General features: G+C 45.1%; 1 protein-coding gene across 2 annotated transcripts in view; it reads right to left on the bottom strand.

The window, feature by feature from the left end:
• Positions 1-1,606: 1,606 nt before the first annotated feature.
• The window catches only part of LOC139553854 (rho GTPase-activating protein 40-like), a 47,910-nt gene continuing 34,630 nt past the window's right edge, over positions 1,607-14,886 (bottom strand). For both annotated transcript variants that reach the window (XM_071366609.1, XM_071366601.1), the window contains exons 10-15: positions 12,406-12,488; positions 11,505-11,810; positions 9,364-9,507; positions 9,068-9,216; positions 8,416-8,483; positions 1,607-5,682 (exon numbers count right to left, since the gene is read on the bottom strand). In XM_071366609.1, the coding sequence (XP_071222710.1) occupies positions 5,567-5,682; positions 8,416-8,483; positions 9,068-9,216; positions 9,364-9,507; positions 11,505-11,810; positions 12,406-12,488 (866 nt within the window). In that variant the 3' untranslated portion in view covers positions 1,607-5,566. The remainder of the gene's footprint in view (positions 5,683-8,415; positions 8,484-9,067; positions 9,217-9,363; positions 9,508-11,504; positions 11,811-12,405; positions 12,489-14,886) is intronic.

The raw sequence follows: 14,886 nt of genomic DNA, 5'->3' as shown, positions 1-14,886 counted from the left end.
GGGCCATCATTGTTCCTGTTCCGAAGAAAGCTAAGGTAACTAAATTACTAATGCCCCGTTGCACTCACTTCCGTCATCATGAAGTGCTTTGAGAGATGAGTCAAGGATCATATCACCTCCACCCTACCTGATACCCTAGACCCACTCCAATTTGCTTACTACCCCAATAGGTCCACTGACGATGCAATCGCCATCACACTGCACACTGCCCTATCCCACCTGGACAAGAGTAATACCTATGTAAGAATGCTGTTCATTGACTACAGCTCAGCCTTCAACACCATAGTACCCTCCAAACTCATCATTAAGCTCTGGGTCTCGAGCCCACCCTGTGCAATTGGGTCCTGGACTTCCTGATGGGCCGCCCCCCAGGTGGTGAAGGTAGGAAACAACATCTCCACACTGGAGCTCCACAAGGGTGCGTGCTCAGCCCTCTCCTGTACTCCATGTTCACCCATGACTGCGTGGCCATGCACGCCTCCAACTCCATCATCAAGTTTTCAGATGACACAACAGTAGTAGGCTTGATTACCAACAACAGGGAGGAGGTGAGTGCACTCAGAGTGTGGTGTCAGGAAAACAACCTCTCATTCAATGTCAATAAAACAAAGGAGATGATCGTGGACTTCAGGAAAAAGCAGAGGGAGTACCCCCCTATCCACATCGATGGCACAGCAGTGGAGAAGTTCCTCGGAGTACTCATCACGGACAAACTGAAATGGTTCACCCACACAGACAGTGTGGTGAAAAAGGTGCAACAGCACCTCTTCAACCTCAGGAGGCTGAAGACATTTGGCTTGTCACCTAAAACCCTCACAAACTTTTACAGATGCACAATTGAGAGCATTCTGTCGGGCTGTATCACCGCCTGGTACGGCAACTGCACTGCCCACAACCGCAGGGCTCTCCAGAGGGTGGTGCGGTCTGCACAACGCATCACCGGGGGCAAACTACCTGCCCTCAGGACACCTACAGCACCCGATGTCACAGGAAGGACAAAAAGGTCATCAAGGACAACAACCACCCGAGCCACTGCCTGTTCACCCCGCTACCATCCAGAAGGCGAGGTCAGTACAGGTGCATCAAAGCTGGGACCGAGAGACTGAAAAATTGCTTCTATCTCAAGGCCATCAGACTGTTAAACAGCCATCACTAACACAGAGAGGCTGCTGCCTACATACAGACTTGAAATCATTGGCCACTTTAATAAATGGATCACTAGTCACTTTAATAATGCCACTTTAATAATTTAGTTTACATATCTTACATTACTCATCTCATATGTATATACTATATTTTATGCCATCTATTGCATCTTGCCTATGCCGTTCTGTCATTGCTCATCCATATATTTATATGTATATATTCTTATTCCATCCCTTTAGATTTGTGTGTATTAGGTAGTTGTTGTGGAATTGTTAGATTACATGTTAGATATTGCTGTGCTGTCGGAACTAGAAGCACAAGCACTTTGATACACTCACAATAACATCTGCTAACCATGTGTATGTGAGCAATAATATTTGATTTGATATAGTAATTCCATAGTCTTCCCATAGTATTTCCGTAAATTCAATATTTGTGAAATAACACACAGTTCACAATATTGTTTTCACATTTATTAACAAATCTTTAAAAAAAAAAAATACAAAAGAAATTTGCACCAGGCCTACCTAAATTACTTTCCCTTGACAAGAGTAGAAAATAATTGCTTTTGTAAACAGTACAAATACACCTACTGCATGCGGTAATTCCATATAGGGTTTTGGTTCTAAACCATATATACAGAACTAGCATTGTAACCTACAGTAGGGTAAATGTCTTTCAGAGCATTAAGGTAGCATTTGATAGTGAGTGGATTATTACAAAGCAAAGTCCATTCATTGAAGACATTCAGTCTACTCAGGTTATTACAGTAAAATAGATTTCTCTATTTTCCGTTCCTCCTCATGTCCTCAGATCTTGACACACACATGTGTTTATGACATCACGTACTAGTGTAGAAGACACGGAACATTGAACATTCCAATACGTCAGTTCTCCACATTCTGTACATGTGGCCCATGTTATTGGTCAGCTGTTTGCGTGTGTGTTTGCATGTGTGTTTGTGTGTGTGTGTGTTTGCGTGTGTGTTTGCATCAATGTCTCCTCATGTACTGTGGACCGGGGTGTATAGTGTCACTACTTCCCCTGAGGGAGAACAGAGCTTTAGAGGTGACCTAGTTCCACTGATTAACGTCAGCAGAAGGGCGTGTGTGTGTGTGTGTGTGTGTGTGTGTGTGTGTGTGTGTGTGTGTGTGTGTGTGTGTGTGTGTGTGTGTGTGTGTGTGTGTGTGTGTGTGTGTGTGTGTGTGTGTGTGTGTGTGTTCCATCAGTGCTTTGTGCCGGGGTACTGAACTGTGCCATGGACTCAGGACTCAACCCAATTGGGCTTGTGTAATGAAGCAAGCAAACACACACACACACACACACACACACACACACACACACACACACACACACACACACACACACACACACACACAGACACACACACACAGACACACACACACACAGACACACACACACACACACACACACACACACACACACACACACACACACACACACACACACACACACACACACACACACACACACACACACACACACACACACACACACACACACACACACACACACACACACACACACACACACACGACACAGAGATAATAACATCCGTATAACACCGATGTATTACCCTCGGTATCAACCAGAAGAACTGACTCCTCTGTGGTAATGTTCATGGAATACATGAACCAATACATGAACCGATACAGGAACCGATACAGGAACCGATACATGAACCGATACATGAACCGATACATGAACCGATACATGAACTGATACATGAACTGATACATGAACCAATACATGAACCGATACAGGAACCGATACATGAACTGATACATGAACCAATGCATGAACCGATACATGAACCAATACATGAACCGATACATGAACCGATACATGAACCGATACATGAACCAATGCATGAACCAATACATGAACCGATACATGAACCGATACATGAACCGATGCATGAACCAATGCATGAACCGATACATGAACCGATACATGAACTGATACATGAACCAATGCATGAACCAATACATGAACCAATACATGAACCGATACATGAACCGATACATGAACCGATGCATGAACCAATGCATGAACCGATACATGAACCAATGCATGAACCAATACACCGTGACGATGCATCAGTCGGTCGTGTGACAGACAGGGAATTACACCGTGTGATGGATGCTGGCTGTCATTACACTGCTGCTCGGTTCTCTCTCCTAAAATGGCAGCACAATAGAATAGGAGGCTGTGGCTCTGACTCTGTACTGAACAATGAATGAACCAGTGACTGAACCAATGACTGAACCAATGACTGAACAATGACTGAACCAATGACTGAACCAATGACTGCTGTGACTGAGATGAGATCTATGCAGTTTGTTACATTCTTGTTGTCACTTCCGAGGAGACTGGTAGCTAAACATACATTCATGGTAGGTTGTAGATGTGTAAATTCATGGTAGGTTGTAGATGTGTAAATTCATGGTAGGTTGTAGATGTGTAAATTCATGGTAGGTTGTAGATGTGTAAATTCATGGTAGGTTGTAGATGTGTAAATTCATGGTAGGTTGTAGATGTGTAAATTCATGGTAGGTTGTAGATGTGTAAATTCATGGTAGGTTGTAGATGTGTAAATTCATGGGAGGTTGTAGATGTGTAAATTCATGGGAGGTTGTAGATGTGTAAATTCATGGGAGGTTGTAGATGTGTAAATTCATGGTAGGTTGTAGATATGTAAATTCATGGTAGGTTGTAGATGTGTATATTCATGGTAGGTTGTAGACGTGTAAATTCATGGTAGGTTGTAGATGTGTAAATTCATGGTAGGTTGTAGACGTGTAAATTCATGGTAGGTTGTAGATGTGTAAATTCATGGTAGATTGTAGATGTGTAAATTCATGGTAGGTTGTAGATGTGTAAATTCATGGTAGGTTGTAGATGTGTAAATTCATGGTAGGTTGTAGATGTGTAAATTCATGGTAGGTTGTAGATGTGTAAATTCATGGTAGGTTGTAGATGTGTAAATTCATGGTAGGTTGTAGATGTGTAAATTCATGGTAGGTTGTAGATGTGTAAATTCATGGTAGATTGTAGATATGTAAATTCATGGTAGGTTGTAGATATGTAAATTCATGGTAGGTTGTAGATGTGTAAATTCATGGTAGGTTGTAGATATGTAAATTCATGGTAGGTTGTAGATGTGTCAATTCATGGTAGGCTGTAGACGTGTAAATTCATGGTAGGTTGTAGACGTGTAAATTCATGATAGGTTGTAGATATGTAAATTCATGGTAGGTTGTAGATGTGTAAATTCATGATAGGCTGTCATGTAGAATATGTGTATAGTTTATATTGATGTGATGGTGCAATGTCCAAGCTTCATCAAAACGTGTAAACACTATTCAGAGATTACATATAGAAATGTATTCTAAAGGAGTGATGACACATGGGTAATAGGACTAGAGAATACATATGCAGAACCGCAGCAAAGTACAACTGATCAAAAACATTTACAAGAATAAGAACACTGTCTGAAAAAAGTCCCCGAAAAGAGTGGATGAGCTTACATGACTGTTATGTTACTATCAGAAACATATATTGAACCATTTCAAAGGAGAACCTTAATGACTACATACATACATATACATACAGATACATCCAATCAATTATAAATAGTCAATCCATCGTGATATTCAATACTTCATCAAATCCTTCAAAAACAAAAAACAAACAGAAAGGTTGAAGTCCAGCTTCACTATCTGTCTTAAACAACCGTTCCCGTTAGAGGTACTATAATCATGTCTTAGAGGTTGACCTTTGATCCCTTAGAGAGAACTATGCCCTCTGTCCCCTGCGCTCTTATGGAGCCATCAGAGGCCAAGAGCCATCAGGGACAGGGACCTAAGAGTCCCTGTCCCTTACATCAGTTCATCAGAGTACCTGACTTTCCCTCTGTGTGACATTAAAGAAATAGACAAACAAGGAAAAGAGATGCATGTTCCTCTCTTATTACTTTGTGATCAAATGGCCTGAGCAGAAGGAACGGAGAGAGAGAGTGGGAGAGAAAGAAAGAAAGACAGAAAGAAAGAAAGAAAGAGAGACTCAGTGGCAGCTGCATCAGATTCCCATCTGGGCTTCTGCGGATGCTGGGAAGTGATTGGCTGAGAGCCTGAGAGCTTAGCTGACAAGCCGGGAAGCAGCCTCAGACACAAGCTCAGCCACTCCTCCACCTGAAGTCTGGAGGTGGTGTGTTTATCAGCAGTAGCTGCTTTACTTCTCCTAGTCTGGTCTCCCCCGCAACGGGCAGAGAGAGGGCTCAGTCTTGAAGTGGTTTGTGGTGGCAGCATCCTCTTCTCCTCCACTCCACCTGGTCTCCCTCCTCCTCTGGCTGGCTCTTGAAGCCCCCTGCTGGTCTCTCCCTCCTCCTGCGACTGTCTTATATCTGCAGTCCCCTACTGGTGGTCAGTGGTTTCGGTTTGATGACCCACTCTCCACTGGGGTTGTTGTTGTACAGATCCAGGAGATGGGTCTCTGGGTCCAGGCAGTGCTCACCTACAGGACAGAACAGAACAACACAAGGCAGAGTCAATACCGAGGGACAGATTTTGTAATTTAACATGTTTTTATACAGGTTATTCTCATTCAGATAAAATCTCTTCTGCAAGAGAGAAGTTTGAAACGAAAAACATAAACTCTGCCTTGTTTTTGGTCCGTGAATGCACGTACATTCTGAGTGGCGTGTGAATGATTGGGTCCAGTACATAACAGTGCAGTAGCTGCATGTGGAAGCATTTGTCTGCTCTGATAACTGCAGATGCACACCGTTGCTCTCTCTCTCTCTCTCTCTCTCTCTCTCTCTCTCTCTCTCTCTCTCTCTCTCTCTCTCTCTCTCTCTCTCTCTCTCTCTCTCTCTCTCTCTCTCTCTCTCTCCTTCCCCCCTCCCTCTTTCTCTCCCCCCTCTCTCCCTCTCTCTCTCTCTCTTTCCCCCCCCTCTCTCAACCCCCTCTACCCCTCTCTCACCCCCCCCTCTACCCCTCTCTCCACCCCCCTCTCTCTCCAGTTCATTGCGTAAGGCCTGGCCAGCATAATCAGTTCAATCAGCAGAAAGACATGCACATGTCAGAGTCACTCATGTAACCTTCTAATGTGGCTCTCAGCCTGATTAGATAGCAAACCGGGATTCAAAGTCTATTTGAAATAATTTATTGAACTGTGCTTGATTGAGCTTGCCTGATGCAATTAAATAGCATTAGAAAGAATGGAAAGAAAACAAACACTCCAAGTTTTTGAAAGATTTCAAATAGTATTTGAACCCATGTCTGGTAGTCTGGGTATGAGGTGGAGGCTGGTAGATAGTCTGGGTATGGGGTGGAGGCTGGTAGATAGTCTGGGTATGGGGTGGAGGCTGGTAGATAGTCTGGGTAAGGGGTGGAGGCTGGTAGATAGTCTGGGTATGGGGTGGAGGCTGGTAGATAGTCTGGGTAAGGGGTGGAGGCTGGTAGATAGTCTGGGTATGGGGTGGAGGCTGGTAGATAGTCTGGGTATGGGGTGGAGGCTGGTAGATAGTCTGGGTATGGGGGTGGAGGCTGGTAGATAGTCTGGCTATGGGGTGGAGGCTGGTAGATAGTCTGGGTAAGGGGTGGAGGCTGGTAGATAGTCTGGGTATGGGGTGGAGGCTGGAAGATAGACTGGGTAAGGGGTGGAGGCTGGTAGATAGTCTGGCTATGGGGTGGAGGCTGGTAGATAGTCTGGGTAAGGGGTGGAGGCTGGTAGATAGTCTGGGTAAGGGGTGGAGGCTGGTAGATAGACTGGGTATGGGGTGGAGGCTGGTAGATAGTCTGGGTAAGGGGTGGAGGCTGGTAGATAGTCTGGGTATGGGGTGGAGGCTGGTAGATAGTCTGGGTATGGGGTGGAGGCTGGTAGATAGACTGGGTATGGGGTGGAGGCTGGTAGATAGTCTGGGTATGGGGTGGAGGCTGGTAGATAGTCTGGGTAAGGGGTGGAGACTAGTAGATAGTCTGGGTATGGGGTGGAGGCTGGTAGATAGTCTGGGTATGGGGTGGAGGCTGGTAGATAGTCTGGGTAAGGGGTGGAGACTAGTAGATAGTCTGGGTATGGGGTGGAGGCTGGTAGATAGTCTGGGTAAGGGGTGGAGACTAGTAGATAGTCTGGGTATGGGGTGGAGGCTGGTAGATAGTCTGGGTAAGGGGTGGAGACTAGTAGATAGTCTGGGTAAGGGGTGAAGGTTGGTAGATAGTCTGGGTATGGGGTGGAGACTAGTAGATAGTCTGGGTATGGGGTGGAGGCTGGTAGATAGTCTGGGTAAGGGGTGGAGACTGATAGATAGTCTGGGTAAGGGGTGGAGGCTGGTAGATAGTCTGGGTATGGGGTGGAGGCTGGTAGATAGTCTGGGTAAGGGGTGGAGGCTGGTAGATAGTCTGGGTATGGGGTGGAGGCTGGTAGATAGTCTGGGTATGGGGTGGAGACTGATAGATAGTCTGGGTAAGGGGTGGAGGCTGGTAGATAGTCTGGGTAAGGGGTGGAGGCTGGTAGATAGACTGGGTATGGGGTGGAGGCTGGTAGATAGTCTGGGTATGGGGTGGAGGCTGGTAGATAGTCTGGGTATGGGGTGGAGGCTGGTAGATAGTCTGGGTATGGGGTGGAGGCTGGTAGATAGTCTGGGTATGGGGTGGAGGCTGGTAGATAGTCTGGGTAAGGGGTGAAGGCTGGTAGATAGTCTGGGTAAGGGGTGGAGGCTGGTAGATAGACTGGGTATGGGGTGGAGGCTGGTAGATAGTCTGGGTATGGGGTGGAGGCTGGTAGATAGACTGGGTATGGGGTGGAGGCTGGTAGATAGTCTGGGTAAGGGGTGGAGGCTGGTAGATAGTCTGGGTATGGGGTGGAGGCTGGTAGATAGTCTGGGTATGGGGTGGAGGCTGGTAGATAGACTGGGTAAGGGGTGGAGGCTGGTAGATAGTCTGGGTATGGGGTGGAGGCTGGTAGATAGTCTGGGTATGGGGTGGAGGCTGGTAGATAGTCTGGGTATGGGGTGGAGGCTGGTAGATAGACTGGGTAAGGGGTGGAGGCTGGTAGATAGTCTGGGTATGGGGTGGAGGCTGGTAGATAGTCTGGGTATGGGGTGGAGGCTGGTAGATAGTCTGGGTATGGGGTGGAGGCTGGTAGATAGTCTGGGTATGGGGTGGAGGCTGGTAGATAGTCTGGGTATGGGGTGGAGGCTGGTAGATAGTCTGGGTAAGGGGTGGAGGCTTGTGTTTTGGTACCTACCAATATTTCCTCCCACTTCATACATGGCACAGTCCGGGTAGGATCCCAAATCATTTATCAAACCGTTCCTGTGATAAAGAACAGACAGACTTGTTCTTCATTTAATGGCTTCGGTCAACTTCAGCAATCTCAATTTCTGCTCAGTGAAATGCCAACGTAGTATTTCTGAAGCAAGGTTTTCTATGCAGTGGTTTTACTGTGTGTTTAGAGGTCACCACTAGGACAGGGATTCAGTGGTTTTATTGTGTGTTTAGAGGTCACCACTAGGACAGGGATTCAGTGGTTTTACTGTGTGTTTAGAGGTCACCACTAGGACAGGGATTCTGTGGTTTTACTGTGTGTTTAGAGGTCACCACTAGGACAGGGATTCAGTGGTTTTACTGTGTGTTTAGTGGTCACCACTAGGACAGGGATTCAGTGGTTTTACTGTGTGTTTAGAGGTCACCACTAGGACAGGGATTCAGTGGTTTTACTGTGTGTTTAGAGGTCACCACTAGGACAGGGATTCAGTGGTTTTACTGTGTGTTTAGAGGTCACCACTAGAACAGAGTTTTCCCTGATCAGTTGACGTAGTCAGGAAAAACTGTACATGGGGTAAAAGGAGGGATACTAAAAGCCATTTGATTGTTTCATTGATTGTAGTGTACTGTACCTCTTGAGCAGGCCCTTGGTGTTGTCAGAGGTGTAGAGGTGCCTGTGGAACTGAGCCAGCAGGTCTGATGCTCTGGAGTTTATGTTGACCTTGATCTCCATGGTGCTGCTCATCAGTTCTCCCATCTGGATCTTTACTGTACGACATGGCTGGTGGGGGGGGGGGGGGGGGGCGAGACGAGGGAAACGGGGGAGAGGAGAGAGAAATAGATGCTAAATGAGAGCCAGTGAGAGAAAACAAGTCCGAGTGTAAGTGCAAGTTACAACAGTATTAGTAGTTTGTAGAAAAACAGCTACCTCAGAGGAGTTCTTGTCAGGTTTATCCTTGCGGTCCTGGTGAATTTTCCTCAGCAGGTTCTTGATGCGGAGGTCGTAGAACTGGTACCTTCGGTTACTGTTCTCATTCAGCTTACGCACCTGGCTCATCAGGAAGTTAGGGATCTGCCGTAGAGGAAGACATTTCATTCATTCACCTGTCATTACAATGATCTTCTTGTTGTTAACCTTGACATGAGTACACGCCTAGTTTTTTTGACTTAACCTTGTATACACACTATAGGTTGTCTGATGAGTAAACGGTAAGAGAGAGAAGCTGTGCAAAGGGACGTAAGTGTTGGTGGTCTTCCCACCATAGCGGCGGGAAGATGTTTAGAGCGGGGGGGGGGGGCGAGAGGCCACGTGACTCTCACTCAGTTTCGATATGACAGCTCACCATACACACAAGCTCCCGTTAGGTGTCCAGAAATGACAGCCTCTAAAAACATATCTAACTGATGGGACCCACACAAACAGGACAAGCTACACTTTTTATCCAAATCATGACAGGTTTATCTTCAACTCAAAATAGATAGGTTAATTAAAGTAGGGACATAAATGTTCCAACCACGAGCTGCAGTTTTGGAATAATACATGCATCTCGTCTATTTTAGGCTTTTCTTGAAAACGGCTAGTCTGTCATTTAGAATGAGTTAAAGCCCCCCTAACTGCTAGTGTGTCATTTAGAAAGAGTTAAACCCCCCCTAACTGCTAGTGTGTCATTTAGAATGAGTTAAAAAAAACCTAACTGCTAGTGTGTCATTTAGAATGAGTTAAAAAAAACTAACTGCTAGTCTGTCATTTAGAATGAGTTAAACCCCCCCTAACTGCTAGTGTGTCATTTAGAATGAGTTAAAACCCCCCTAACTGCTAGTCTGTCATTTAGAATGAGTTAAACCCCCCTAACTGCTAGTGTGTCATTTAGAATGAGTTAAATCCCCCCTAACTGCTAGTGTGTCATTTAGAATGAGTTAAAACCCCCCTAACTGCTAGTGTGTCATTAGAATGAGTTAAAACCCCCCCTAACTGCTAGTCTGTCATTTAGAATGAGTTAAACCCCCCCTAACTGCTAGTGTGTCATTTAGAATGAGTTAAACCCCCCTAACTGCTAGCGTGTCATTTAGAATGAGTTAAACCCCCCCTAACTGCTAGTGTGTCATTTAGAATGAGTTAAACCCCCCCTAACTGCTAGTGTGTCATTTAGAATGAGTTAAACCCCCCCTAACTGCTAGTGTGTAATTTAGAATGAATTAAAACCCCTCTAACTGCTAGTCTGTCATTTAGAATGAGTTAAAACCCCCTAACTGCTAGTGTGTCATTTAGAATGAGTTAAAACCCCCTAACTGCTAGTGTGTCATTTAGAATGAGTTAAACCCCCCTAACTGCTAGTGTGTCATTTAGAATTAGTTAAAACCCCCCTAACTGCTAGTGTGTAATTTAGAATGAGTTAAAACCCCCCTAACTGCTAGTGTGTAATTTAGAATGAGTTAAACCCCCCCTAACTGCTAGTGTGTCAATTAGAATGAGTTAAACCCCCCTAACTGCTAGTGTGTCATTTAGAATGAGTTAAAACCCCCCTAACTGCTAGTGTGTCATTTAGAATGAGTTAAAACCCCCCTAACTGCTAGTGTGTCAATTAGAATGAGTTAAACCCCCCTAACTGCTAGTGTGTCATTTAGAATGAGTTAACCCCCCCCCCCTAACTGCTAGTGTGTCATTTAGAATGAGTTAAAACCCCCTCTAACTGCTAGTGTGTCATTTAGAATGAGTTAACCCCCCCCCTAACTGCTAGTGTGTCATTTAGAATGAGTTAAAACCCCCTCTAACTGCTAGTGTGTCATTTAGAATGAGTTAAACTCCCCTAACTGCTAGTGTGTCATTAGAATGGTCTGGGACTCTAGTGCGCTAGCTAGCCAGTGTGTTTACAGTTTCATTAATTAATTAACAAGGCTTGTGGAAGAAATAACTCCCTTGTGTAGTTTTACAATCTTACCACCAGGGGATGCTGCTGCACCCCTACTTCCCGCTCCCTTGCTACAAACACAACCAAGCTTCTGAGGTTTCTATTGGTAAATAAATACTTAAATGACAAGTGTTGTTGGTAGTCTGAAGTTTTTACTTACGGTCCAGAGCAGGTCCTGGTAGCGTATGAGTAGCCTCATGATGTCAGCAGCCTTCTCAGCATGTCCTTTCTCCTCCCCTGGACCCCCGTCAGTGAGGCGGGAGGGTACGGCCTTGTGGAGTAACAGGTTGGGGGCCTTCTCAGTATGTCCTTTCTCCACCCCTGGCCCCCCGTCAGAGAGGCGGGAAGGTACGGCCTTGTGGAGGAACAGGAACAGGTTGGGGGCCATGATGGTGGACACGGCCCACAGGTTCATACGGTTCCTCCTCTCTCTGGAGACTACCTTGGAGAGGAACTCCAACAGAGCCTGAACAGAGGAGAAGGAGCATTTATTGTCTGTTCCCACAGAAATGTGCTTTAAAAGGAGAGGAGACCTGTTTTACAGCGAGCCCCTCTATCAGTATAGTTTCTCTTCGTAAGATTGAAATTGTTGACTTGAACGATGGCGGTGGCTGAAGTGGTTTTTTGACAATGTTATGCTGTGTCATCAACAGAGGGACAAAGGCTCTGAAACGTTTAATCAGACCAGACACCTGGATGTCATCCATGATGATGTCATCTTAAAAGTAACCTAGTAATGTGAAAGTGTTCAAGTAGTCACGATGATTTATTCCAGATACGTGAACAAGAGTACAAGCTAGTTACATAAGAGCAGAACACCTCATCCAGGTGGTGAAAGCTGAAAGTGCCCTCTCATGCCATTACCTCCTACCATACGTGGAGGAGTTGACACATTATATTATGTAAGAGATATATGACTCAATAATGCATCACCTACAAGATGTACGTGTGGAGGTTTGAGATGTAATACATTATACAGAAGAAGTGGAGATTTAAGGTGCATCGCTATAGCCATCTGGTTACTTCATGGTCACGGAATCATTTGGAATCTCCCAGAATACCTTGAGTGTGTTCCTGTTGGGTTCAGGCAGCAGGAGGATGAGGAGGTTCAGAACGTGTAGCTTCTGTTTCAGCTCAGGGATGTCTGTAGAGCAGGAGGAAGGGGAAAGACAGAACAGACAACAGGGGTATGAAGGATCAACACACACTCATTTCATTTGGCCCAACCATGATCTGATCTGTAGAGATGAATGACTCTGACAGGAAGCCATTAGGTTTCAAATGATTCATCAGTCATCTAATGTGAAGAAGACGTGTCTAAAGTTTCACATTCACATCACAAGCTATTTATTACTTTAATCATTCTGTCATTTATTTAATGGCATTAAAACTGTACAGGAAGTGGCATTATTAATAGTATAGCAGATTCAGACGAGCAGTTTAAAGGCTATCGTGTTGTTAATCTTCATTAGACCTCTAAGTAGCATGGACATAAGAGATTAGCACTGCGTTCTGCTGCTGATACAGTAAGGACACCTAGACTTAGATCTGTACAGCATGCATGGCTGTGTGACTGGGCGGTCACAGGAGATGAGTGTTTGTGTGTGTGTGTGTTTTTGTGGGTACCAGAAGTCCTCACAAGGATAGTAAAACAAGGACAGTGGGGACATTTTAGGCTCAGGGGTTAGGTTTAGGGTTAGAAGTTTGGGTTAGGTACAGTGCATTTGGAAAGTATTCAGACCCTTTGACTTTTTCCACATTTTGTTACGTTACAGCCTTATTCTAAAATGGATTAAATAGTTTTTTCCCCTCATCAATCTACACACAATACCCCATAATGACAAAGCAAAAACAGGTTTTTATAAATTTTTGCAAATGTATAAAGAAATAAAAACGTCAATATCACATTTACATGAGTATTCAGACCCTTTACTCAGTACTTTGTTGAAGCACCTTTGGTAGCGATTACAGCTTTGAGTCTTCTTATGTATGACGCTACAAGCTTGGCACACCTGTATTTGGGGACTTTCTCCCATTCTTCTCAGCAGATCCTCTCAAGCTCTGTCAGGTTGGAGGGGGCGTGTCAATGCACAGCTATTTTCAGGTCTCTCCAGAGATGTTCGAACGGGTTCAAGTCCGGACTCTGGCTGGGCCACTCAAGGACATTCAGAGACTTGTCCCGAAGCCACTCCTGCGTTGTCTTGGCTGTGTGCTTAGGGCCCTTGTCCTGTTGGAAGGTGGAGCTACGCCCCAGTCTGAGGTCCTGAGCGCTCTGGAGCAGGTTTTCATCAAGGATCGCTCTGTACTTTGCTCTGTTCATCTTTCCCTCGATCCTGACTAGTCTCCCAGTCCCTGCCGCTGAAAAACATGCCCAGAGCATGATACTGCCACGACCACGCTTCACCGTAGGGATGGTGGCAGGTTTCCTCCAGACGTGACGCTTGGCATTCAGGCCAAAGAGTTCAATCTTGGTTTCTTCAGACCAGAGAATCTTGTTTCTCCTGGTCTGAGTCCTTTAGGTGCCTTTTGGCAAACTCTAAGGGGGCTTTTATGTGCCTTTTACTGAGGAGTGGCTTCTGTTTGGCCACTCTACCATAAAGGCCTGATTGGTGGAGTGCTGCAGAGATTGTTCTCCTTCTGGAAAGTTCTCCCATCTCCACAGAGGAACTCTGGAGTTCTTTCAGAGTGACCATCGGGTTCTTGGTTACCCCGCCTGACCAAGGCCCTTCTTCCCCGATTTCTCAGTTTGGCCATGTGGCCAGCTCTAGGAAGAGTCTTGGTGGTTCCAAACTTATTCCATTTAAGAATGATGGAGGCCACTGTGTTCTTGGGGACCTTCAATGCTGCAGAAATGTTTTGGTACCCTTCCCCAGATCTGTGCCTCGACACAATCCTGTCTCGGAGTTCTATGGACAATTCCTTCAACCTCATGGCTTGTTTTTTCTCTGACATGCACTGTCAACTGTGGGACCTTATATCGACAGTTGTGTGCCTTTTCAAATCATGTCCAATCAATTGAATTTACCACAGGTGCGCTCCAATCAAGTTGAAGAAACATCTCAAGGATGATCATTGGAAACAGGATGCACCTGAGCTCAATTTTGAGTTTCATAGCAAAGGGTCTGAATACTTATGGAAATAAGGTATTCATTTTCTTTAATTTTAATACATTTGCAAAAATGTCTAAAAACCTGTTTTCACTTTGTCATTATGGGGTATTGTGTGTCGATTGATGAGGGAAAAATGTTTTTTAATCATTTTAGAATAAGGCTGAGACGTAACTAAATGTGGGAAAAGTCAAGGGGTCTGAATACTTTCAGAATGCACTGTATAGTTTTGGGGTTAGGGTTAAGGTTAGGGTTAAGGTTAAGGGTTAAGGTTAGGGTTAGGGTTAAGGTTAAGGGTTAAGGTTAAGGGTTAAGGTTAAGGTTAGGGGTTAGGGGTTAGGGTTAGGGGTTAGGGTTAGGTTTAGGGGTTAAGGTTAGGGTTAGGTTTAGGGGTTAGGGTTAGGGGTTAGGGGTTAGGGTTAGGTTTAGGGGTTA

Source organism: Salvelinus alpinus, chromosome 2 (genome assembly GCF_045679555.1).
Source record: "Salvelinus alpinus chromosome 2, SLU_Salpinus.1, whole genome shotgun sequence".
NCBI lineage: Eukaryota > Metazoa > Chordata > Actinopteri > Salmoniformes > Salmonidae > Salvelinus > Salvelinus alpinus.
Note: the sequence above shows the minus strand (reverse complement) of the source record. Positions and strands in the feature narration are given on the sequence as shown.